This window comes from Pyrgilauda ruficollis, unplaced genomic scaffold (genome assembly GCF_017590135.1).
Source record: "Pyrgilauda ruficollis isolate IOZ18807 unplaced genomic scaffold, ASM1759013v1 scaffold7, whole genome shotgun sequence".
In the NCBI taxonomy this organism is placed as follows: domain Eukaryota; kingdom Metazoa; phylum Chordata; class Aves; order Passeriformes; family Passeridae; genus Pyrgilauda; species Pyrgilauda ruficollis.
The window spans coordinates 3110279-3137756 of record NW_024528821.1 but is presented as its reverse complement, the minus strand read 5'-3'; the positions used below and the strand labels follow the sequence as shown (position 1 = coordinate 3137756).

General features: G+C 44.5%; 1 protein-coding gene across 1 annotated transcript in view; it reads right to left on the bottom strand.

Annotated features, from left to right (window-relative positions):
• Positions 1-2893: 2893 nt before the first annotated feature.
• HDX (highly divergent homeobox) overlaps positions 2894-27478 on the bottom strand; it is a 41421-nt gene continuing 16836 nt past the window's right edge. The window contains exons 5-10 of the mRNA XM_041485192.1: positions 20097-20243; positions 16425-16632; positions 13357-13436; positions 11679-11762; positions 9539-9661; positions 2894-9326 (exon numbers count right to left, since the gene is read on the bottom strand). Of these exons, the coding sequence (XP_041341126.1) occupies positions 9201-9326; positions 9539-9661; positions 11679-11762; positions 13357-13436; positions 16425-16632; positions 20097-20243 (768 nt within the window). The 3' untranslated portion in view covers positions 2894-9200. The remainder of the gene's footprint in view (positions 9327-9538; positions 9662-11678; positions 11763-13356; positions 13437-16424; positions 16633-20096; positions 20244-27478) is intronic.

Here is a 27478-nt window from a genome sequence, read left to right as displayed (position 1 = left end):
TAAGAGTCTTTATTTGGGAATGTTTGCACAAATTAAGGGTGTTTTACTAATTGCTGATGTTATTCTGTCAATATTTTCTACCTGTCTTCAGGCCATCAGCAGCAGTCTGAAAATTGCCAGTCCTGCTTCTTGCTGAGGACACAGACCAGAGCAGCGCCGAGCCAGCTCAGAGCCTCCCATGGCAGCAAGAAATGGCATTTTCAGCCGCACACTCCAGGGTTTTGCATGAAAAGATTAGATTAATTACTCTTTTAAAGAACGAAAAATCAGAAAATCATGAACATGAAAAAATCGTAGAACATGCAAAATTTGTCCATCCTGTTCCCATGGCCCAGATTAGGCAAAAAGACACATTCCAGTGGGATTTTTCCCAAAAAGGGCTAAACCAGGGAGCCTGAGCCAGCGTTCCTGGGCTGGGGCCAAACCTTGCTGCTTGGCTGTGCAGGTGTCTCGTGAGGAGCCACAACCAGAGCCCACCCAGGAGCTGAAATCCTTCAGCTCTTTCATTCCTCCCTGATCAGCTTTGATTCCTTGGCCAGGCTCTGTAAAAAGCCTGAAATTTTAAATAATGGTCCAAAAATGGGAAGATGTAGCCGGCAGAGTGTGGGTTGCTGAGAGAAGAGAAGGCTGAGCTAAATATTTGGCAGAATTAAGCAAACCAGGAAAGACATGTGGGCACAGAGAAATAATTCAATATTCAATTTCTGGCAGAATTCATGAAATCTGTTTATAGTTCGGATCACAGTGAGCCATTTATTGCTATTATGGGAATGAAGGCCTGGGGGGGTTTGGTTGCAATGGGTTTGCAACTGTGTAATGATTAACAGAACATTAAATTCAGGTTAATTAACCCATGGTGCTTGACCTGATGGGGTGTCTGCTCCCAGGTGCCACTCCAAGGTTTGGCCTTCCCAAAAAGGGCTCTCCTGGTGTGGTTGCTGCTCTCTGCTCTGTCCATCCTTGAGGGGGTGGGACCTGCTGGGTGACTCCTTCAAATTCACTTCAAATTCCCCCGAATTCTGACCGAGCCCAAAACCTTGGGAAGAAAGAGGTAAAGGGCTTTTAATTGAAAATTGCCACATTTAACAGAAAAGAGGAGACTGCCGGGGAAAATTGCGGCTGGGCAGAATTTTTCCTTCAAAAAAAAATCAAATGAGCTTTTTCTAGTGAAAAAATTCTACACAGTCCAAGATTATTCCAGATATCCAGGAAGAAATAACTAAAAAGCAAGATCAAATAGTAGGTAAAATTGAAAAATTTCACATTTCTTGCCCTTCCCTCCCCTCTTCCTTTCCCACTAACATAACAACTGCAAGTAAATAACCAGAAAACACCTTTTTTTCCTAGTTTCTTTCTTCTCCCATGGCTCTTTCCCTTACTCCTAGCAGCGGGAACATGGAGCTGGAGTGGCCACCCCAGCTGTCCCTGCTGGTCACACATCACCTCATCCCATGGAGCAGCTTCGGTGCCCCCAAATCTAAATCCATGTGGGGAAATTAAACTGGAATATGCCCCTGGAAATTAAACTGGAATATGCTCCTGGAAATTGAACTGGAATTTGCTCCGGGTTTATGGCTGCACCTTCAGTCTGATCTCAGTCTCCTCTTCACTAAATGTCAGATTTATTTTAATATTTGATTCTCCATTGAGACAAAAATAGTTGTTCATTCTGAAATATGAAGTATGGGGACAGTTCAAGGCATTTTTCTCCAGTTCCTGGGGTTTTTGCCACCAGGTGGCAATGGAGCTGCAGCACCACCCGACTCGCTTTTTTCCCAAAAACCCGACTTGGTTTTTTCCCAAAACACCCGAGTTCAGGGTCCCAGGAACGATTGTTAACAAATCTTTAGGGTCACATAGATTTAACTCCTCTCCATCCACCTCCTCCCTGGTTTTACCCTCCCTCTCTGCAGCCGGAATTCCAAAGCTGGACTGGGCTGAGCTCGGACTTTAATTAATGAGGATTGTGGAAATCTGCAGGGCAGGAGAGGAGCCGGGGAGCGTGAGCCCAGGGGAGCCGCAGGACGCGGCCACCGCCACCTGCCAGCCCGTGCCACCAAAGGCGGCCGGGAGCTGCGGGATGCGGGAATTGCGGGATGCGGGAATTGAGGGATGCGGGAATTACGGGATCCGGAATTACGGGATGCGGGAATTGCGGGATCAGGAATTGCGGGATCCGGAATGGTGGGATCCGGAATTGCGGGACCCGGGAGCTGCGGGATCCGGGAATTGCGGGATCCGGCTGCACCTCGCTCCCGTATCCCTGCCCGCACCAAACCCTTTCCCGTGCGGGCCCTTCGGGCTCTCTCCCACCGCCCCTGGGCTGGAATTGTTCCAGTCCTGCCCCTGGCCTGGAATTGTTCCAGCCCTGCCCCTGGGCTGGAATTGTTCCAGTCCTGTCCCAGCACAGCCGGGCTGCTCTTCCAGCCCCACGATCCCTCCAAAGCCATCGAGCCCCAGCTCCCAAGAACTTTCCCCAATTTCCATCCACGTGGATTGGCAGAGGTCAGAGGTGACGGGATTTAGCTCCGGAGATTTTTAACTTAGGGAATGCCAAGGGATGGGGTGAAAAGAGACCAAAGAGCTCAGGTTTGGCTTAAAAACAGCATTAAAAAATCCACACAGCTCAACCCCCTTCACTGAGCTGAGCTGGGTTGGTGCTGGGGACACAAATCCCATTTTGGAAGGGACATTTCTCTGCTTCTGGGACACAGGGCTCAAAGTTCCCTGTAAAAATCCACTCCTGAAGAGCCACTCCATAAATAATAAATTAATTTATATGGTGGGAACTGAAGAATTAGGGCTGAGCCCTGGCAGGGATTTAATTATTGTTGTTCCAAACAGAACTGAGCATTTACAAAGCCATTAATAAAGACAGAAACAGAGAAGTTCATATAGGAAAAGGAGTTAGTTCACCTTTATTTCATTTCTCCATAGTCCCAAACTTGACAGACGTAGAAAAATATCCTTGAGTCAGTAGACAAATTTACCAATGCTAAATAGCCCTTTTCTCTGACCATCCGGGCCACCCTAAATACATTTGTACAAGCATTACTTCAGGGGGTTTCAATAAAAGGTTCTTCTAAACTATAAACAATAAACTACAGAGGAAAAACTTGAGCTACCAAAGCATGCAGATGAAGGGATCTTCCAAAAATTCAAAAAAACAAACAAACAAAAAAAAATTAAGAAAGCAAACCAACCTTGAGATGCATTTGGAGGGGAAAACAAATTAGGACAATTTCAGGAAAAAAAAATAATTAATTAAGAGAAATCAAAGCAAACTCTGTAAAGGATCTGTGGATAAGTTAAAATATCTATGGCACAACTTTTCACCAAAAAAAAAATTAAGGCGAAGACCAACGTTTTATATAAAAATAGCTGAGCAGGCTTCTAAAGCAGGAAATCAGCATTTCCAATGATGACTCTGTTAATACAAGATTATAAATACCCTTTATATACACAGAAAACCAACTCAGTACAAACGCCTGGACTGTTTCTCTGGGCATCTGGCACTCGAAATGCCCAGATCAGGGGTCCTGGACCATAGTGGAGGTACTTCTGTTGAAGGTTTGTAGTAGTTTCTTTGCTACACGTACTTGATACAAATCATAAAAATGAAATATAAATAGTGATTTTCACACAGAAACTTAGGAATATGCTCAGGTTACAAAGCTTAAGGAATTGCCCAAAAGGAAATGATAGAAGATTTGAAATCATCAATTATCCTGTTTTGTCGGTGAAGGAAAACATCCAAGTTATACAATAATATTTAAATTTTCAGATTTTTTTTTAAATGAAACTGATTCCTACAGTGAAAATAAAGCAGAAGTTATCACAGCAGAAGATTCATTATCTCTTCATAAATACAGCAGTCGGTTTATTTGCCAAGATCACTTAGAAATATCATTATTATGGGCATTTTCTTAAATTTCCAAGCCTAAAAGTTACCAGTTGCAAGGACAAAAACAATAAACCATATTTGTGTTCCCATGGATGTATTTGACTAATTTTCAGAACTATGCAATTGATATGCAGCAAGACACAAAAATAAGAGCAAATTAAATATATTTGAGAAGAATTCCATTAACATTTCAAGTTAAAATACCTTTGTAGAGCTACTGTGATCAAGTTCAGTGTATTTGTGCACATTGTAAATCTGCATCCATGTGTTCACACACACTCAGTAATTCCAGAAATAACCCCAGAAATTACAAAATTCCTACTGGAGAAGACAATTTCCCCCCAGCACAACTCAGTGGATTTGCCAATGATTTTTTGAACTGTATTTCACAAAATCTGCAGATAAAGCAGAAGCTCTTTTTTTTCCAGAAACCTTTTAGTTCATTGAAATTTTCTTGACTAAAACCCAGAACCTTCATTTCTGCCTCCTTGTGCCTCAATCCCTCCATCCTCCTCGTGCATCCTGCCACCCTTCCCTGAGCTCCAGGGAGAGAAATGTGATGGAGGAAATTCAAGGAAGTCTTTTCAGATGAAACTTAAATACAAATGTGGTCTAAATCTACATTTGACCTCAGTTTGTTACTGACCCATTTTCATTTAACACTTCAAAATTCTTTCTACAAGGTTGCTATAAAGTTATGCAAAAAAAAGGAAACTGAAACAAAAATCTATGGAGGTATTTATGAGCTGTGATGTCTCAGAAAGTGTAAAACCCTTCTCCTTACGGTGCTGAGATCACTGACTGCTCTCTCAGATTAAGTCATCTGATGCACTGAGCAATGTTCCAACAATCATTAATACCAGAATTAAGGATAATACCCATTTCTCACAGTAACTGCACCAAAACCAGCATAGCCACCCCACCATCCTTCAGCTTTAACAGAAATATTTTCTCCCATTAACATATGCTAAGCTTTTCTCCCTAATATTCCATTATTTCCTTCTCCACAGACTGTGATGAGCACAAATACAGAAAAATAGCATTAAAATAAGAGCAAAGCAATGGCTCACACTCAGCAAAAACCAAACACAAACTGAAGGATGCATGTTGGGAATAATTTATTGCCTATAAAAGGTTAAAAAAAATTCCTAAGTTCACATTTTCTGTGTGGGTTTAAGGGGTGTCACGTTTCAGAGGTAGCGTTGTGTAAAATGTAAAACAGAGCTGGAGAAGAGTTAGTGACTTCAGTAACATGGGAAACTGGTCCAGAGCCAAAGCACTGACCTGAACTGTTTTCCTTCCAGAAACATCCTTGAACACCTCCTTCAGCCAAGAGCATTTGCTCCTTTGTGGGAGAAGAGCCCCCACAAGCCCAAGGCTCTGCCCCGTTCCTGTTGCCTTCTGACCAAAGCAGCTGCTGTTTCTCAGAGCAATAAATACTCATACTCTAAACTCCTGCCCTTCCATGGAAAACACCCATTTTGTAGTGCTGCTTTGACTATTTTCCCCCCAAAACTTTTCGGATTTCACAATTGGTCAATGTGGTAGAACATTCTTGATTAAAGGAACCAACCAGCACAGTCCAGCTGCTTTCTCTGCAGTCAGGTGCAGTTTGCTCACTGACCACCCCAGCTTTGCTCAGGCACCTCCCAGCCAAGCTGGGAGGATTTGGGGCAGAAAAGGCAGAGTCTGGCCAGGTTCCGGCCCTTCAGCCCCTGGACATCAAGCTTTGGGCTGGAACAGGTTATGAATTGCTCCTGTGGCAGGAATTCTGCTATTCCCTTCGTGCACATTCCTGTCCCTCAGCCTGAGAGCAGAGCCAGCAGAAGGTCAGTGTGTGCAGGACTCTGTGCTCAGTGTCAGGAGATCCCCCAGGGGAGGGCAGATCCATCTGGAGCAGGGATTCCCATTCCCAAGCAGGATGTCCAGGATGCTGCTGGTTTGTTCCAGCCCCTCACCTGTCTGAGCCCAGCAGCACACACAGCTTTTCCCCTTGGAGAGCAGACTCTCCAAAGCTGCTGCCCAGTTCAAGGTGAGGAGAGAACCAGGACATTCTTTTCCTCACTCACAGGGCTGCAAAGCCCCAGACTCCTCATTTATCACTTTTTATTGCCTTAGTGAAAAGAAATACTTGGAGAGATTAAAGTGCAGAACTGCCTCCAGGGCTGGGCACTCCAGAAACCTTGTATGGTTCATCTGCTCAGGTACCTTTAAACCTGCCCCAAATTCACCTACTGGAGTATTTATTGTTTTATTGGAGTATTTCCTGCTACTGTTACTCCTGTCAGACCTATGGATGTGACTGAAGCATCACCTGCAGGGAGAGGAAAGCAGGCAGAGCTCCAGGAAATAGGGTTTAACCATGAGCAAACCTTCCAGCAGCCAAACCAGCTCCCCAGGGAGAGCCCCTGCTGCCTCTGGGTGAAGTGTCTGCTCTGGGCTACCTTCACACCTTCTGAAAGGCATCACTGATGTTCCCATGGATGCTTTAGGAATGAACAATGCCAGGGAAGTCATTGTTCATGGACAAAGAGACTCTGCAGGATGGTCAAACATTGATACCTGGGCACAGAAAGGTGATAAAACCACCAGCACCAGGCCCTTCTGCTGCAGTGATAATTCACATTACAGTCACTCACTGGGACAGAAAGGGGGCTGATTTCAGTCACCCAAAAAAGCACAGCATGAGCCTCATCTCCTATGGAAGGGTATGGAATGATGAACTGCACTTACTGCAGGTGTTTGTCACTATCCTACAGACAGAGGAAACACCCTGAGCCCAAACCCACCCCAGAGCCACCCCCACTGCTCTCCAGCAACACTTAACCACCACTAATGGCAACAGCCATTGGATTTCTGTTGGAAATACACACTGACACTGAAAAAACCCAGCCAAGGAGCTGTGGAGCATCTTCCTCCCCAGATTTTGTTATTTAGGGATAGAATTTATATTCTTTTTTTTTTTCCTGACTACCCTGTAGTGTTGTCAAGTGTTCCAGGCTGTTTTGTCTCCCCACAGAACATCCCCAGGGATGGGGTGGGCTCTGACTGCAGCTCATCTCAGCTGCACATCCAAGAGGATCCCAGCTCCCTGGAGAACAGGGACTGATATCATTGCTTGTATCTAGCAAACAGTTCATTCAAAATTCATTCCTTCGATTTGTTTGGATGTAAAATAGCAGCAAGACAGCAAAGTAGGAATCATCAATGGAAGTTTTTCTTGCAGGAAGGCAGATGATTTAATTGACCATGAAATTGAGAACTCCTGTTAAGAGTATCCTGCACTCTCTCATGGGAATTCAAGTGGAAGAAGCAGGAAAGCAGGGTCCAAATAGTGGCAACTCCCAGCACTATTTTATGTTAATTTCACAGAAAACAGGAGGTTTCATTGTCAGTGGCACAAATTTCCTGTCTAAAGAGAACAGCAATAGAAACCATTGTCAGCCTGGCACAGAAAACCCTTTATAAATGAGTTTTTCAGAGAATTCCAGCTCAGCTCTGTCCTCCCTGTGAAGGACAGCACTGTGAGCTCTGCTCACAAACCTCCTTTCCACTCAGAGTTTTAATGCCTCAGCTCACACCCAGGCCCAGCAGCCTGGAACTCTGGGCTTTCCCTGGGGAAGGGTGGCTCTGCTGGGAACTTACAGAACTGTACAGGGAGTAAAACTGTGAGACTTTTGGTTTTTCAGAACACCTTTTAAAACCGTTCCTGCCCTTTCTGCAGCTGGTATTTAACAGTATTGCTAAAAGCTCCTCATGCCCAAGGAGAGGAGAGACTAAAAACCTGAAAGAACAGAGCTCACTACTGATACTAAACAGAAAGAGCTGTACAAGTGCTTAGGGAGGAACTGATCAGACTGAGAAAACCCTGAAACCTGAGTCTAATCCCAGAATTAAAGGAAAAAAAAGGTGTTATTTCCCCAATACTCTGGATTTTCTGAGCTACACCTTGGACCTCCCACTGAAATTAAGGGGTTTACTCACTGCATGAGCGAGGATTCCCCAGAGTCAATTATTTTATTTGGCATAAAATGGGAAGATCAGGTTTTTTACCAGACTGAAGTATCTGTGTGAAAAATGCTTGCTGAGGGATATCCAGGTTGGAATTGGAGCATCAATGCCATGGGCAGGCACCTGGAGCATCCCACAGAACCATCCTGGAGGAGAAGAACTCCAGGACTGAGACCTGCCTTGGACTGGTCACCACCCTGTCAACCACAGCAGCACTCCTTGGCCAGGCATTCCCTGGACACCAGCACAGCCCCCTGCATCCACCTGAACATCTCTGCACAGCCTTTCCACCACAGGACTGAAGGGATTCAGTGCCAACAGCTCTGGGAAAGAAGAAATTCAGTTCAGCCTCTGCCTGCAATCCAGATCACAGTTTAGAAATGGCATTTGCCCAAAATTGCACCAGGCAGGGCTTCAAACCAGATCTGCAGAGCTCACTTCCAACACTGGAAAACCTTTCAGGATGCAATGCAGCTGTGGAATTCTGACTGGCTTGGTAAACTGGAGCAAAGTTTGTGGAAAAATACATAACCAAGAATTAAAATAATAAGCAGTATTTTAGCATTCAAGCTCTGACAAATAAAAACTGTGACTACAATCATTAAACTCTAAAAGAGTGTAAACACCCAATCCCATTGCTACTGTATTAGGAAGTTGTGTCCTGCAGCTATCAGGGTTCCCATTTCCACCTCATTTCTTCCAACACTTATCACTGCTTCTTTGCATTAATAATTTATTCATGATAATTCAATTTTTTCAGTTAGCCTTTCAAGGTTTTTTCAGCTATTTTGGTCAGAAAAATGGAAGATTTAACAATCTCAAATCAGAAAACTAAAAACACTTCAGTTTAATTTCAGGTTTTCAAGCACAACTCAGAGAAAGCCTGTTATTCTATTTGGATCCCCAATTTTTAGTCCACCTACCTGAGTAAAAATGGGGAAAAATATAATAAACAGGCCTGGGGAGCACGTGGAGCTGGAGAACTCACCGTGTGTGTTTCCCACTCTTGCATCCCTGCTCAAAAAGACTTTGCTACAGAGCCAGAGCTGTTCTGGAGAGTCAGAGTTAATCCTACCCGAGGCCAAGCTGCTACCAGTGAACCCTTCCCTCACCCAGCTCTTTGATTTTCCAAACCCAGCATTGCCAATTCCCGGGCAGTGCAAGGCTGTGAGGAGCCAGAGCTGCCCTCCAGCACAGGCTGAGAACACTGCAGAGCAGAAGCCCCTCTCTCTGTCTCTCTCCTGCACCTCCCTGGGGTTTCTGCGTGTCCTGCAGCACAGAGGCATCACAAGCTGTCCGAGGCGTTCTTCTCCGACAGCGACGAGAGGCTGAATGAGGTATCGTCGGGCTCCGGGGAGGTGTGGTTGAAATCCATCTCTTCAAGTTCAGGAGGTAAGTCTGAAAGCAGAGCCTACAAGGGAAAAATATATCTAATATATGGTATATACATTATTAGGTGTGGGTTTTATGTCAGCGGTGATTTAAACAAAAAGTGTGAGAAAATTGTTTGAGTTTTTTAATCATAATTTGAGCCTCTGGAATAAACCCAAGGGAGAGACACAACACAAAAGGACACACATCTGTCAACATCAATTCTGATATTAAACCTGCTCCAGGATTTACCTGCTGCTGTTCCTTATCATCTGATTTAATTGCAAGTATCAAACTCCGGGTAAACGTCTGCAGCTCAAAATATTTCTGTTTGTGGCTCTCCAGCTGACTCTCGATGAACCTGACTTCTTCATTCTGTGGGGAAAACACAGAGCTCTGGGAATGATCTCAGAACCATGGAATCCTTCAGGCTGGAAAAGCCCTCTAAGGCTGAGCCAAACCATCCCCCAGCACTGCTAAGGCCACCACTGACCATGTCCCCAGGTGCCACATCCACTTGTCTGTTAAATCCCTACAGGGATGGGGACAGGACAAAGCACTGGAATAACCACGCCTAAACACCCCTGAGTCAAAACTAAACTATTTCAGTGACAATGACAACCAAAGCCCAGATCTCTTCCTAGAAGCAATCAGGGGGCTGAGAGAAGCGACAGCGAATAAATTCATTATTGCAGCAGAAGGCTTGACACAAAAACCAGGGAAATTACTTGAAAATTCCTCAAAGCTACCACAAATTAAAAGATAACATCCTCCAGCAGCTGGGTTTGATGTGGATGAAGTGTCAGCTCACCAAGCTCCTCAGGATCCCTCGGGTTAGAGAATAAACAGGAATATCAGAGAGTGACAGAACAGTTTGGAAGGGACCTTACAGATCATTCAGTCCCAACCTCCAGAGTTGTTTATGGGGCTGGAACTGGATGTAATATATTACAAAGTGAGGAAAAAAAAATCAATAATTTGTGTGCTTTGGCTAAAAAAGCATTTTCCCAATCTATACTTGCAAATCTCTTAATTAAAAATTCAGATTTGATAAGTATTTGCATTTATTCCAAGTATCTCTTCTCTTTCAAACTTAGTGGATCAAAATGCTAAACCTGTTGATTAGTGCAGACATAAAATTAATTTTGTCTGGTTATTCACCTTTGCAAAGATCATGAAAATCAAACTGTTTATTTAGGTTACAAGATCAAAGGCATTGCTCATTTTTGTAGAAGGGCTCTTCTTAATAGCACCAACTCATGAGAAAATAATGAAAAAAAGATTATATTAATGCTCACACTGGCTGGAATTCAGCTTTAGTTGACATTGACATGAAAAGTGTGATTACATGTTGCTCTAAAGGTTTGCAACAAACCTTTAAAAATTGTATTTTTGTTGGTTTTTCCCAGAAAATTCACATTTTTTCACTGAAAGCCCTGCTCACCACACTGTTCCAGGTGATAACAGCTCTGGGAATGAGAGAGGAGTATTTGACCTGCAATTCTGAGGCTTCTATAAAAAGTCAGCTGAGTTCTTCCCTATGGATATTTAGCAGTTGCCTGTTTAGCTCCGGATTTTGCCCAGCCCGGGAAGAATTCAGATTTAGGCAGAAAACTCAGGGAGCAATCAGTGCTGTCAAACAAAGCCCTGGCTCTGCAGGGCACTGTCACAACAAGCCTCTCACTGCGCTGACAGGTGACATTAAGAAAAGGTCATTCCCTCTCCTGATTCATTCCCCACTGCCCTTCCCAGGAAAACGCTGCTGGAAGGAGGAATTTCTGTTCTGGAGAGATGATTTGTTTATTATTTGGTAACTGATTATTATCAGAACAGACCTGGCTTTTTAGGGGAAAAAAAATCAGCACTGGAGGTAAAAGCTCAAGGAGAGGTGGAATTGTGGTGGCTCCTGGGGGAGCAGCACAGACACAACCCTCAGCCTTGCCAGGAAACAGGAGCTGCCAGGGTCCAGCTGCTTCTCCTCCCTCCCAGTGCCTCCACTTCCAGGCATGTCCTGGGAATGCCTTCTCCTCAGATGCCCCCACTCCAGCCAAGGATTCCTTCCAGCTGTCCAGTCCCTCCCAGAGCTGGCAGCACCATGCTGCAGGAAAAGTGTTGCAGCATTCCAAGAACAGTTCTGCTGGGGTGGCTCCATAAATCCCTTTGTTGGGACACATGGAGGGAGCTGCAGCTCTGTAGAAATGGGGTTTTCCTGCCTCCACTTGGGTTGAACATGGATAAAGTGGCTGGAGGTGGGATGAGGGCATGATGTGCACACTGGGAAAACAGCAGAGGAGCTCAGGATCCCACAGGCTTTTGCTGAATTCCTGACAGATCCAGGCCCTGAACTCCCTGGGGATTATCCCACTGTCCCTGACATGGCCCAGTCACTCACCTTGTAATCCAGAAGAGAACTCATCTGATCCACTTCAGAATTGCTGATCAGATCACTCTCCTCGTCATCTAAAATTTCTATTTTCTGAAACAGAAGCAAACAGTTCATTCCAACACACAGAGGAGACAAACAAACGGGAATCCACATTCCAAAGAGTCGGGAGGGATGAAGGATGAAGGAGGAAGGATGAAGGAGGAAGGATGAAGGATGAATGATGAAGAAGGAAGGAAGGAAGGAGAGCTCTGTGCTGGCTCCTGAGCAGCTCTGAGCCACGCAGCCCCATTAGATGGCAATCATGCACCTCAGCCAGGAGATCCAGCAGGAATCCAGTGGGAGCTGCTGCCATGGAGACTCGGGCTGTTTACAGAGGAGGAGCTCCCTGGCCCAGCTTTTTAAGTTGCACATTTATCCCCTCACAGCCCCTGCTCTGCTCTGTTGTTGCAAAGGAGGATCTGGAAGTTTATCCCTCTGGATAAACCAGCCCTCACAGCAAGTCCTGAGCTACTCCTGACCTAAAGAAATCAGGGAGCTCTCCTCTGACCCTCCCTGGCCACATCCCCTTAGCTGCAGGGGTGCTGATCCCAAGGACACCTTCAAATGCATAAATATGGACATTTTCAAATGCATAAATATGGACAATTCACAAAAATTTTTTTTTGGGGAGCTTTTTATACTGGGTTTCTAAAGATACCTAAAGCACAGTGTTCAGGCCAAGCTTAACACTGACTAAGACTCAGAAATATGTGCCAAGTTTTTTTACTGTTTTTAATTGTTTTGACAAGTTGTGAACATCTACGAACCTGTCCACAATAAATTAAAGCAATTGTCCTATTTTTTAGGATGGTGTTTAACCCAGGATGGTGTAGGGAAGGGCCCCCACTGACCCAATCCACGTCCATGGGTCATTCCTGAGGTTTTAATTCAGGTTTTCCTGCAGCATGTGGCCCCTCCTGCCTGCACACCAGGAATTTCCCTGAAATCACTGGAGAAATCCTTCCAGGGGCATTCCCAGCTCTCTCTGGCAGACCCACCAAGCTCCCAAGCCTGTGCTGAAGGCAGGGAGGATAAAGCACATTTTGTGTGCTCCAGTGTCTGCCAGCCCAGCTGAATGACAACAGCTCAGAGCTTTGAGTTCTGCTCCATCAGACCCTCAGGAACACTGGGACTCCAATATTTTTGGTTTCAGACTCAGCTTGAGGAAGAGTCTCTAAGTAACTGCCAAACATTCACATTCCCCTTCTTAGACACACTTTTTAAGATAGGAGGGGAAAGAACTGATTAGAATTTCAAATAGGAAAACCTCTTATGCAAATACAATGTATTTTAGTCCAATTTTAAGTGCATTTTTAAGAAGTTTTGTTACAGTGCTTCAGAGCAAAGTATGAAGAAAGTCTTCCTTGGGTTTGTTCCATTGTTGTATCAAATGACAAAATCTGGGGCTCAGGCAGGTTGGGGAGCTGTCTCTTGGGCACCATCTCTGTAAACAATTTCTACTGAAGGTTTTAGGGTTTTTCCTGCTGTGTTTTAGAATTTTTAGTACATTTTTAAAACTCAAATAGGAAGGACTTTTAACACACACAACTGAAGCTGTCACCTAGTGAAAAGCACAAGTGCTGGACAACAATCTCAACATTAATTAAGGAGTTATTAATTGGTGGAAAAGGAAAGGTAAACATACCACATTATCAGCGGAAACTGGATTCTGGTCATCATCTTTGTGGCCAATTTCTTCATTTTGAAGAGCTTCATTTGTCTCTTCTGCAGAAATAAATTGGTTTTGTCAGATTTCATTCCAATTTTATGCTGAAGGACCATTAATGGTGTTTACCACTAAATGTCACAGCTGCTAAATCCAACAGCAAAGTCATGGTATCAATGTCTAATCATAAACAGAATATCTGCCTTATTAAAAAGACATCTTGTCACAAGCATTTCAGGCCAACATCAAACCAAGTGCCACCTGAAACAACAACAAAACTCTCAGTTATTCTCTGCACCAAAACCTTCCCATTTTTTGGTTCAGGTTGGAATACTCAAAGGTAATGAAGAGTTTCACATCAGAGATGTGCAGAAGTTGGGTTTTTTTAAAAATGAAAGTGAATTCCTACATGAAAAATTCTGCATTCCCTAAAATTCTGGGGTACATATCTAAATCCCACTTCCCCCTTGCAGACACTGATGGGTTTTGAACCAAAACTTGATCAGATTATGGCAAATGCTTATCCCCAGTGAACCTAAAGTGCTTTTTTATGTATAAACACTTGAAAACAGAGCAGATTTCACTCTGGTATTTCAACCACAATGCATGAGATGATTCCACTGACCTTAAAAGCCAAGGAGAACACAAAATCCAAAAAAAGATAAGTCTATTCACCCCTAAAATTGAAGTTTGTTTCTCATATTTACTTGACTTCTGCATATTAAAACATAAATCTATGATACATATTAAATATAAAGAGGAAAAGAGGGAAGGGGCAGCAAGGTTCAGGTGATTCCAGAGTCTGCCACCCTCACACAAACACAAGGATAACAGGATTTCCCTGGGATTACCAAAGACAGGGAAATGTTTAGGCCAGACCACAGAGAGCCAGTTCATGGTTTTAAACAATTTCTAAGTTAAAAATCTCTACACTGAGCAAATTTGATTGGGGATTGTTTCAAATGAACTCAATGTACCACTGGTAACAGCTCCATAGGACAGTTTGTGCCAGGAGCACACGGGATCAAAGGGAGCAAGGATGGGTGGAGGTCACTGGGTGAGGTCACTCCTCAGGGACATTCCAGGGCACCAGGAACTCTGTAACCCTGGCAGTCACCCCTTGGATTCAACAGCTGAAGGAAGCAGCTCCCTACAGCATTCCCAAGTCCTTAAATATTCATCCTCAGCTCACAGAACTGGCACAGCCCTAATGGCCTCCACCTACACACTGTGGATTCAATTAACACACAATTAAAGAAGGTGAGGCAATATGAGAGCTTTAATGATCCATTTTGCATCACAGCACAGCTTATTTTTTTAATATTTACGCACTACATTTTAAAAGCAGAAGCCATCAACTTTAATCACTCTAATTAGGTGACCAAAAATTGCTTTTGTCTATCTTTCAGAGTGGTTTTTTGCCGTTTTGGTTTTGTTTTTTTAATAAATTAGGACCAAAAGTTGCAGTTCTCAAACATTAGAACAATTCCCTGTCTGGGACTGAACATAACCCATGGGTATTGGGGGAAATATTTTCCAGGAAGTTCAAAACCAGCTGAGCTGCAGCAGTGAAACCTCCTCCTCTGAACTGGAGAAACGAACAGAAATAATTGCAGTGGGAGAATAAAGGAATGAAGGTGGGATTCCTGAATGCTGTGGAAATCCTGTCATTTCCTTGCATTTCCTTAGGCTTTGACAGTAATAATGCATCCAGGTGTTCAGCCTCACCCTGCCTGCTGAAAGCCTGGCTCAACCAACATGGAATTATTCCTCACTTGAACTGCAGACACTTCAGACTCTTCCCTGTCACCGTTTTCTCTGACTTAAATCAGCTCCTTCCACACCTCAGGCAAATCAAGGACTCTGAGATTCCTCATCTCACTTGGCTTTCAATCACTTGACCCATTTCTTTATCATCTTATTCCCTCTACAGTGGAGTATGACAAAGCTCTCCCAAACTCATTCCCAGCCGCCTCCGTTCCCCTGGCTCTTCCCTTGAAACTGTTCTGAGGACATGCCAGGATCAAGCCTGGCACACTGAGCTGCAGAGCAGCAGGCCCGAGGTCAGACTCTTTTAGCTTGCAGAGCAAAGGCTCCATTGATCTCCTGTAAGCACTGGGAGCAATTAGTGAGTGGGGGATGTGCCGGGCTCATGGACAGGAGGGGCAGGGAGACATCGATCCCATGGGCTCCTGGGAGGGAACAGGGAATTCAGCTGAAGGCACTTCTCACTCCAGATCCTGCAGTTTACTGAGGACACCCCCTGTGTGTGCAGTTCCAAGGCTCCTGAGCTGTCCCCTGCTCCTGGCTTTGATCTGCTGGTTGTGTTTGCCTGTCAGACAGAGCAGCAGGAGGCCTGGGCAGCTCCTTGTTCCAGCCTGAGCTGAGGGGCTCCCTGCCAGGAGAAATGGGAATGCACAGTCCCAGCAGCTCTGCTCAGTCCCAGCAGCAGCTCCAGCCCCACCAGTGCCTGGGGTGGCTCAGCATCACGGGATGGAGCTGGAATCGCGTGGAATCATGGGTTGGGATGGGAGGGACCTTAAAGCCCATCCAGTGCCACCCCTGCCGTGGGCAGGGACACCTTCCACTGTCCCAGGCTGCTCCAAGCCCTGTCCAGCCTGGCCTTGGGCACCTCCAGGGATGGGTGACAAATGGAATGGCCATTCCAGCTGGCTGGGGAGAACTGAGCAGCTGGCAGAGAGCATTTTCAAAATCTGGCTTCCTTGGGAAGTGAGGCTTCCCCAGCTGTACTGGCTGCCCAGCTCTCACTTGCACCAGCAGAACGTGAACTCTTGACTTCATTTCTGATGAATCTGGCAGAAATGGGACTCTTATGATCAAAGGTTTTTCCAGTCTTTGTACAACAAACCCAACAAAACTCAGAGACACAGAGGCAGAAGAAAGAGACCAAACAGTACCTTCAGCCCAGGCGGGGTGGAGCACTTGTGACTCTGTCAGACGTTTTTGAATGTGTACAACAGAATCCAAAGCATGCACACTGCACAAAATTGAAAATATAGGCACAGTAGTAACTGCATTCCAAATACCTTGTGAGCTTCCTTCAGATAAGCAGATTGATACTTCATCATTCCTATCATTATCATCCCCCACTTCAGTAGCAGTTTCCTCTCCTGGATTAAGTGCTGATTTAGAAACAAATTCAGATTGATCAGAGAAATCAGCAGGACCTCCTCTAGGGGGTGGGACCTCAATCCCCATTAAACGATATTTCCGTCTTCGATTCCCAATCCAAGTCTTGTAAGAGAAATAAACATGAATGATATCAGAAACTATAACAAAAGCAACAGACCCCCAACCAAGTGACATCAGCACATCTGGCCTACAGGAGCAAGGGTGCAGCCAGCAGTTCAGGGAGCTGAGTATTTCCCAGTATTTCCCCCTCCTGAGGCTGCTTCCCGAAATCCTGTGTCCAGGTTCAGCTTTCCAAGGAAGGTGCACAGCAAAAGGAAAAGAAGCAATAGGCACAAGTGGCAGCAAGGAAGTTCTGAATGGAATTGAGAATAAAAAAGAAAAAATAATGTTTTACAGTGAGGTAGAGGGGCAGTTTGTCCATAGAAGTCTTGGTAGCTCCAGCCTTAGAGGTACTCAACGTTTTACTGGACAACATCCTGAGAAATCTGACTTGATTCCAAAGTAAATCCTGCTCCAGATAAAGAGCAGGACTAGGTGACTTTGTAAGGTTTCTGCCTAAATTATTCAACAAATTTAACACAAGATCTTTGATCCAGGCTCTCCTACTCTGCAACTTCCACAAGGGGACTGAAGCATCTGATGACCCAAACATCTCCCCTGTTCTAGGATTTCCTGCAGCACAGAGGGAACAGGCCAAGGTGACAGATCCACAGCACTCCCCTTGGAGGACAGGAAGGAACTTGGAAGAATAAAGCTCAGAGCAGCTCATCCTTCAGTCCCCTTTGGCTGTAAAACAGAGCTTTAGGAAAAGTTGTTTGCAGTGAGTGCAGAGGAGCACACTGGGAACAGTCTGGGAGATGAAACCAGCCCAGGGAACCTGGAGACCCTGCCATGGTGGGATGGAGATGGATGCTTTAAGTTCATCTCACATCAATAAAATTGAATTTCAAAGGAGAAAAAAAAGAAGACCCACATTCTAAATTCTCCAAGTGGATCTGTACCTGGTCATTAATTTGCCTTCTCTGATGAAGAAACATTTACACGAAAATTTATTAAAGATTCAGAGTTTAACATGATGTAACAAGAATTGTCTGCAACTCTTCACCTCCTGAGACTCTCCCATCCCTTGTGTCACTCCTCATCTCATCTCTGCTCAACAGCCCCTGTACCCCAGACCCTTCATTCCATCAAATCAGTTCTCCACTGGCAACCAAAAATCCTTCCCAGAGCCAGTTTCTGGCTCAGTTCCACTTCTTTACCAAGTGCTACTCCCACTCTTCTGGGGCTGGCTCTCGTCCCCCTTCCCACCACCCACATCCCCAGAAACAGGAGCAGCAGCTCCTGGGTTTGAAAACATGATCAGGCCATGGCAAAATGCACATCCTTTCTATGAGGCCTCTGTTCCAAATGAGTATCCCAAGACATTAAAATATTTTAGGATTTTCTTTGAAGACACACTGAACATCACTCTGGCCTTATTTCAGAAATACCTGCCCTGTTCTTCCTCCTAGGGTTCTGGGAAAGTTGAATAAAAAACTTTTTGCTTATAATACCTTGATTACCAAAGAGAAAAAGTAACAGAATATTAACAGCAGTCCCAAGTACTAAACACAGTTTCATGCTGCGCCAGCCTTGGAAAAAAAACCCCAAAAAAACCCCTTTTAAAGCTGCATCTCTAACAAGCTAACAGATAACATGCTGAAAGTATTTTTAGCAAATCTTTTTTGTTGGCTGGTATTTGCTTTCCCAGCTTGCTGATTTTCCTCTTTGAAGAATGCACAACAGGTATGCAGAGAGAACTACCTGGATATTTTTTTTTTCTATTACCTACAGTTTGGGGAAAAAAATTAAAGAAAACCCCCATACAAGCAGCCCTTTGAGATCTGGGTCTCTTTTTTTCCAAGCAGTGTATTGCCATTCTTTAAATTTTCCCATCATCTTGTGATTTTAACAAACAGTGCTAACAAAATTTAAAATTGAATCTATCTCTTTTTTAGTAAAAAAGGCACTTGGGAAAGGCAGATCTTTTCACAGACTTTTCAAAGCAGAAAATCTTTCATTCAACATACTGAGAATGTCAGAGAAGATGAACATGTTTTGATAGTGTCTCAAATTAAATGGGGAAGAGAAGGTTCCACATCCTGTGTGCTGTGCTGAACAGAGAATATTCTGGAACAGCAAAATAGTGAGGGCAAGAGCAAACTGGAATTGCCACGTGGGAAATCATCTTGAGAGTTCTATCCCTAAAATATATCCTCCTTAAACACTGCCAGCAAGGTCTGTGAGTGCATGGGATCATTGGTGACCTGCTCTGGTACAGGTGATGGCAGAGCCTTCTGGGGTGTCCTGGTCTCTGCCCAGAGGACAAAGACATTCCAGCAGGAGGAAAGGTTTGAACAGAACCCCACAGTGTCATCCCTTGTGTGCCAGTGAGGATGTCCCCAAGGGAACAAACCAAGGGAGCCTGGGTGTCACTGTGCTGTCCAGGAGGTGCTGTCAGGGGGAACAGCTTCACCTTCAGAGAGCAAAGGGCAATCCTTGGAAAACAAGGAGCAGCTTTGCTCTCTACAGAGAAAAGAGTGATTAAAAGAGTGATTCTCTTCAGCCTCCAAAACTACAATTGGGTTTTTTAGAATTCCTGTGTGCCCACGAAAACAAATAACCAGATTGGTGTCCAACCTAAAAGCAGCTTTGGGACCATTTGGATGCACCAAGCCAGAGGTCTCCACAGCAGGAGAGCTTCACTGAGGGCTCTCAGCCCTGCTTCTGCAGCACTGTCAGGAATTTAGGAAACAGGTGCAAAAAGAGGATGAAGGCTGAAAGGAATAATCCCGATTGTCACAAGGGAAAGGAAGGCTCCTGTCCTTGTCTGACTGCAAACAGTGGGGCCATTTCCTGAGGCTGGGATGGGCAAAGAGACCCCAGAGTGCTGCTGGGTGTCTGCTCATCCAGGGCACAGTGACACAACATCCCAGCCTCTGGAGGAGATGATGTGCAGAGTTTTTGGGAGCCAGGTCATCTCCAGCACACCTGTGCCTCCCTCAGCCACCTACAGCAACCATCAAACTGAACTGACCCAGGATTCCTCCATCACACCTCAACCTGCCCGCAAGACAGTCTTGTAAAATATTTTTCTTTCCTATTTTGGAGCATTTTCTTTCATACAATTTTCCCTATAAGCATGAATGAGAAGTATTTTCCCTGTATCTCTAGAAAAGCCCTTTTTTGGTATCTTATTAGCAATATAAATAGTATATTGCTAATACACTATATACTTTCAGTCTTCTAGGATCTCCCTCAAAAATGTAACACTTTTACTTAAAATTTTACTCAAGAGAATGTCAAACAGCTCCTAGTGCTGCTTTGCTGCTGATCAATAAGACCCTGACCTGAGGGCTTTTACTAAATATAGACTGCAGAAAGAGCAGGAGAGCACTTCCCAACATGGTCATTCATTATGTAATACGTGAAATCTATTTCAAGCTTCCTCATGAAATTTTTAAAGCCTTTCATCTGTCCTATTTTTGCTCCTGCGACAAGATAAGGGAAGACTCTGGATTTCTTACCCGAACTATTTCACAGTCAACATTTAATTCTGCAGCCACAGCTTCAATTTTCTCTCTGCAGACTGAGCCCAGGCTGGTCATGCCATTGTCCCAGTATTTCTTTAGGGTAGCTAAGTCTCGGTCACTAAATTGTGTGCGGTCCTGTAACTGCAAGATAAAAAAAAATACTGTTAGATTGAAAAAAAAAAATCTGCTTATCCTGAGCATTCATGTCCAGAGGTCTTCCACACAGTAACACACACGTTCTAGTGTCTCCATGGCTCTTCTCTTTTAAGTCTCCCTTAAGAATTTGGGCTTTTTTTAATTTCTTTTTTTTTTTTTTTTTTATCCAGGGCACTTCAGAGTTCCCTGGGATTTGCTGTAAAAGCAGTGGCAGCATTAACACAAGTTTAAGGGGCTTCAGCTTTGTTTCAACTCCACCTGATTTCTTTGGTAATTTGTTTTATCTCATTCTATAAGGCCTTACTGAAAATAACTTTTTTTTCCCCCTCTTGTGCTGTTTACTCTCTCCACCCAATTTATGCAAATTACTCCTTAAAGGCTTTTCAAGTTTCTCACCCTCCCCCCTTAAAGTTCTTTTATCTTACTGCAAACTACAACACATGCATAATTCAAAGGATTCTGACTTCCTAAAGGGAATACTTTAATGTTTATGTGGTGAGCTTGAGTTTAAATTGGTTCCACTGTTTATCTGCGAGTTCCCAAACTCTTTGTCTACGTTTATCAAAACATGTGATAGTGGATCAGTAATAAAAGGACTAACACTGAAAAAGAATTCCTAAACATCTTACCACTGTTTGAACTGGTGTGAGCACAGAAAGTATTTCTCTAGTAGAGCTTCCAAGCTTTAACAAGCTTTTCACACAGAATTTTATCTAAAATCTACAGTTTCATTACACCAATCCATGTTTTTCACTTTTCCTGCTATTCAGAGGACAGAAAATGAACCACAAAGTCTGCACTGGTAACTGGTAGCCCATGTGCCACATCTGTCATTATTTCAGTAGCTCAATTGTGTTCATGATTTCAACAGCTGAATTCTGTGTTTGCTCGTTTAAAAACTGTTAAAAGTTAGAAAGAAATAATTTTAAGTGGAATAAAAAGTAATTTTACAGAACTAGGATCATTTGACAATCTTGTACAGTTCCCAGTTCCAGCTTTTGTTAATCTTCAGAATATTGTAATTGTTGCAATTTTCTTCTCTTAAAAATTACTATTTCTCAAAATGTTAGAAGTACTTGAGCCTCCTCAATATAGGAACACAGAATAGGGGCACCAAACCTTTGTCTTCCTAAAGTAATCCCAGTAAAAAGATGCACCAGATAAATTCAAATATGGTCTGGTTGCACTTGCTGACCTTGGAGGTCTTTTCCAACCTTGATGAATCCACGATTAATTGAGTGCCTAGCAGGCACTGAGAGCTTTTCCTGGCTGTAGTTCCATCACCCCAGTCTGGGATTAGAGGGGCTGTTCCCATCCTGCCCATGGCAGCACAGCTGATGGTGCTGGCTCAGAGTGGGGATGGTGGGGAGCACCCTGGGCACCCCTGAGCCCTGCACAGCCCTGGGCAGCCCAGCACAGAAATGCTCCTGGGCAGAATGCCCCGTTCACCCACCAGGAATGCACTTGGCTGAGTGAAGGCTGCTCCAGGCTGAGCAAAGTGCAGCTCCAGAGCCGGGCAGAGCCAAATCCCCGGTGCCCGAGCGCCCGGAGCTGCCGCCGCTGTCGCTGCACGCCTGACCTGAGCTCCTCCTGACACCAAGCCATGGGCAAGGAACAAAAGTGTCCAAGATCCAAGCCTGGATCACTGCAGCAAGAACTCCTTTTACAGCTGCTGGCAAAAGAGATTGGGACTTGGGCAGAGCTCTGCTCTGCAGCCCAGCACGGGGGAGAGGGAAGGCAGAGAGAGGGACAGCAGAGCTCAGGCTGCACAGTTACCCTGGCCTATCCACATTCCTGACTGCTCAGGGCCACCTCACCCCCTAAAGGACACGGGGTGTTTTAAACATAAATAACTAACACTGCCTGCAGCTTCTGCAGAGTCCACACTGCTGCAAGCCCTCGCAGTGAACTCACAGAGCTCCCTGTGATCAGTGCAACACACAGCAACCCCTCACATTTAACATCCACACCTCAACACCCACACCTGCCCTTCCAGGTACAACTCTCTCATTCCTGCCCATTCGCTTGAGTGTTGCACTCAATGACCCCTGTGGGGTCCCTTCCACCTCAGAACAGTCTGTGGAATTCTGTGGAGCACAGGAAATGTGCCTGGTGTTACAGCACAGGTAAGGGGGAACCTTGCTCAGGTTGTCTTCTCCCACCCCGGTGGTTGTGTTGGCCAAATTAGAACAAAACCCAAAGGAAGTCCAGCTGCTACTGCAGGAAGCTCAGGTTTCTTCTTGCCACATGGTTTTCCAGTTATTCAGAAATGCTTCCTCTCCTGAAAGAACCCAGGGCAAGGCCTGGGTAGCAGGAAAAGTGATCTGCAAGAGATCCTGCCTTGGACTAAAGACACCCAGAGCCTGCCTCGAGTTCCCCAAGAGATGTTGCTCAGGAAGGTGAAGAGCCTGCCCAGCTTTTACTTACTCAAAACAAGGACTTTACATGAAAAAAGCAAAATTTAGCAAAAGCATCTGGCCTTCAAAAATTTTCCTTAAAAAGCAGAGTCAGATCTTCTATATTTTAGTGGATAGATGTTAATTCTGATGACCTACTGCAAATGTTTCAATAAAGATATTATTAGATACATCACTATTCAATGGTTTTCACCTCACAACTGCTGTACAATTATGTTAATATAATTTATATTTTCTGCTTTGGAGTCTCTGTCTCATTTTAGCCATTTTGTTCTGCCAAGAACAGCACTGAGGAACCCCTGTGCTCTGCCAAGTTCTCAGAGATCCTGAAGGATCATCATTTAAACACCCTGCCTCAATAGCTGCACCAGCATCATGGGATCAGTGTCACTCCTTAAGCTCAGCAGATGTAAATGACACTTGAGCAGGTCCAAATCTCAGCTCCAGATTAGCTGCCTTCGTGTAACACGCTGTGCCATGGGCCTTATCAGCACTTTCTTAGGGAAATCACAAACTACCTTCAATTACCAGGATCATCCCCCTGACATGGATCATACCCAAGTTTGACTCCTGCATTATAAACTGCTTAAAAATTACATAATGACTTTTGTCAGAAAAGAAAGGATAGAATTTCTACATTGTACATGTAACTAAGCTTCCATCAATTTAGTTAATAACCTTCTCATGCTTAATATCATCAGAGGCAATGAGGGACCAAGAGGAAAACCTCAGAGCCCTACAAATATCATAATATTCATCATTATAGGAGAAAATATCAGAAGATAATATTGGAAAGCTTCATATTTATGACAATACTTATAGGTGAAGGCAAGCCAGTAATTCAGTTCTTATTTTTCATGTCATTAAGCTCTGAATACAATTCTCATTTCCTCTCTTCAGATGCCCAGCTTGCTGATTCAAGGCTTGGCTTTGATAGTGCTGGCTGTTGGCTGAATCCTTTACATTTCCCACTTGTGTTGGCCACAGTTTAAGAAGCAGCAGAAGCTTTGTCCAGCAGAATCCAGCCTATCCATTCCCAAGGAAAAGCAAATTGAATCGGCAGCTGTGCCGCGCGCAGGGTTAAACCCGGCTTATCCCCGACCTCCCAAGTGTAACACCACCATCCTTGGAAGAGATGACCCAGTTTGTCAGAGACATTCCTGGCTCTTTGCCAGCCCCTCATCCCCCCCACCGTGCAGCAATTTCTGTGGTGCAAATCCGGTGTCTATAATTGGGATGAATAATTGCACGGAGTGGAGTGTCCTCATCCTGCCTTTTCTCAGAGCCTGCGGTTTTACATCGGCTTTTATGGACCACTTGAAAATGTTTCAGGCCATGTGCACAAAATCTATACACAAATTTCAGATTATTAATCAAAGACATGTTAAAAAATGGAAGAACTTGAGTTTTTATACATAACTTGCATTTATGCTGCAGCTGAGCACTGTGTGTGGTGTTCATTTCAATTGCAGTGAAATCATATTAAATCAACATTCAGTTCTGATACTTGGTGATGAAATGGGCTGAGGTAATGGTTATTTTTAGCAAACAAACCTCTCACAAACAAATTTTCCATGCCTTTGATCCCTGTCACTGCTTCTCTGTTATATTTTGGGAGGAATGGGAAGATCAGATGCACTCAAAGTATTCAAGGTATGAACAAATCCCAGATTCTTCTGTACAAGCACAGTGTCATTTTGCCTTATTCACCTTTCCCAGTGACATCAGCATGGAGCTCTCTGAACCCTGACACTAACTGATATCTGTTTTCTTCAGAGGATTATCAATTCCCACCTCAGGATCTTATTTGTATGTATTCACAGTGATTTCTGAATCATTCCACTACGTTTCTCCTTTCACATCTGCACCATTTAATATCATTCTTGCTTTTCAGTTTACTATTTCTTGATTTCCCACATACAAATTCTGAAGGACTGCATTTTCCCTTAACACACCAAGATATTTAACCCCATTAAAGCTGTTCCAGATTACACATTCCTTCAGCCTGAGGTTTCAGCTTCAGGTTTCACCAGTGCCACAAAGCTGCCCCCTGTCAGTGACAGCCTTCCTGAGCTTAGGCTGGACACTGCTGCTCACACAGCTGCACAAACTCAGGCACAAAGGTGTCTGAAGGCACCCTTCCACTCCTCCTGCTCACACACTGAGAGGTTTCTGTAGCACAGACTTTTTGCATCTTTCCCCACTGGCTGGGTAAGCGTGAAGTGTGCTCTGATGGAAGCAGAGGTGATAAATATTTCATAGCACCCCATTGTGAGAAGAGCTGTAACTGCTTCAGCATGCAGCCAAAATTACAGATATTCTGTTAATATCTGTTTCTAAATCAAACTCAATAAAAAAGATTAAACTAACCAAAAAGAGATATCAATGCAATGAACAGTCTAGCAAAGAAATTACACTCTGAGCCCCAGTCATTTCACTCTGATTTCCAAAGCAACCCTCAAACCGCACAAACTGACAACTCACCCTTCTGGAGATTTTGAGCTGATCTGTGTAATAGTGAATGTTCAGCCTCAAAGTAAACTGATTTTTAGATTTTTAATTATAATTCTTACTTGATCTATCAATATCTTTCTCACATTGGACCAGAAAGTTTTGCAGTTCCTGTTCAGGAAGGATGCATCCCTTGCCTGCAGGCTCACAGCAGACAATAAGCCAGGGTGATTTGTGGCACTGAGGTGCAGCACATCATGGAATAAAAAAATCACCAGACCTGTCCCCCTTTGCATTCCTTCAGCACTGCTGGGGGACAAGGAGGTGCTGCTCCCTGCCAGAAGGCCAGGCCATGCTATGGATGGTATTCCCAAAGCACAAATACCTTGAGATATGTATTTAAATATCTCAGAGCAGGAGGAAACACTTCAGTCAGTATTCCAAATGGCACAGAGCAGGAGCAAGCCCAGTGTTCCCTGCAGAGATTCCAGCTGGGCTCAGCTCTCCCTGCACACCCTCTGGCTCGCTCAGACACGCTCCCACTGACCTGACTGAACCACAGTCTTCCCCTCTCCTGGGAGAGCAGAGAAGGTGGAGAGAACTCCCCAAGTTCCTCCTGGAATAGTTTTAAAACAAAAGGCAGAGTTGAGGTGGCCTCTGACTGCAGGAGCTTTAATCCCTGCTGGGTTCTCTGTGGAGCTGCTCTGAGGTGTTTGCTCTCAGCTCACGTTGGTTCTCCTGAGCCTGGCACACCCCAGGCCAAGCAGGAGCTTTCTTTAGGGTTCTACTGAGGTGTTGCCCCACAAAATCCAGCTGTGCTCCCATGCCCAGAACAGCTGGGGGCAGCTGTCACACCTCAGCCCATCCACCTGCCCAAAGTGTGCCTGCACTCCTGTGACAGAGTTTTATTCAAATAGCCAATGTGCAAACAGTGATATTCTAACACTCTCCACCCCTTTCAGGTCTTTCCTGTCCCCAGATACAACAGTCTGAGAGCCCAGACACCCCAAAGTGAAGCTCAGAGGGGCAGACAAGCCCCCCTCTCCCCCAAAATGGAACTTCACCACTAAGGCCCAGCTTATCCAGAGCCACCACGTGTGTGACAAATGTTCTCCAGAGCACACCAGTACCTTTAAATCTACCACAAACACAACCCATTCTGCTCAGACCTCAGATGACACAGAACTGAAGCACAGTCAGTACACTCAAGAGCTAAGAACAGAAGTGAAGATATTTTCTTCCTTTTAATTCTTCTTAACTGGTACCTTCACTGCTATTTTTGAATCCTTGTTATCCTTCCACCACCCTGTGAAAAACCAAAAATCAATGCATTCATAAAGGCCACTGCACATGCACCAGGACAGAACACAGAACTCTGTCATTTCCAAAGACACTCTCATGAGTTACTGAGAGGGTGATATTTCTAGACTAATATTCATTAACAATCAGGATTACATCATCCTAGAGCAGAGCTGAGCAGATGAGAAAGAGTTTCTGCAGAACTGCACAGCTTTTATTTCTCTCCTGATACAGTTGAAGGACAGGGCAAGGGAAACAAAACATCAAGGCAGAAGATTAAAAATTCAGAGCATCTAAAAGACAATCTTCTCCATTTTAACCAAAATACAGATTAGCCTTTTTCCTGTTTGAATGGCAGTAATTGCCATAATGGCACTTCTACAACTCTATCCATTCTATTTCTGTTCCCTCACACTCTTTATTCAAAAGAATTTCACAGTTGAATTCAAAGTTTCTAGGAAGTAGAAGCTTTTTCTCCTTTGCTTGTCTTACCCCTGTGTGTACACAGCAGTTTCAGAGTGCCAAGTCCTCAACCTGCCCCCTTGAAGGAGGCTGATTCTGCACTCAGACTGGGAAAGTGCATCCACAAATCTGGACACAGATATTGTCAAACAGATTGTATTAACCAAAGGGTTTTATGCATTTTATTGATTAAAAAGAGAAATGAGTAAAGCTCTAAGGAAAAAGAATTCTCTAATTACCATCCTTAATGGTCTCTCACTGCAGGAAAGACATTGAGAGACTGGAGCAGAGAAGTGAATGGAGCTTGAGCAGAGTCTGGAGAACCAGGAGAAGCTGAGGGAGCTGGGAAGGGGCTCAGCCTGGAGCAAAGGAGGCTCAGGGGGGACCTTGTGGCTCTGCACAGCTCCTGCCAGGAGGGGACAGCCGGGGGGTCAGGCTCTGCTCCCAGGGAACAGGGACAGAAGGAGAGGGAACAGCCTCAGGCTGGGCCAGGGGAGGCCCAGGAAATCAGGATATCAGGAAATACTGGATATCAGGAAATATCTTATCACTGAAAGGGTTGTAAAGCATTGGAGCAGGTTGTCCAGGGCA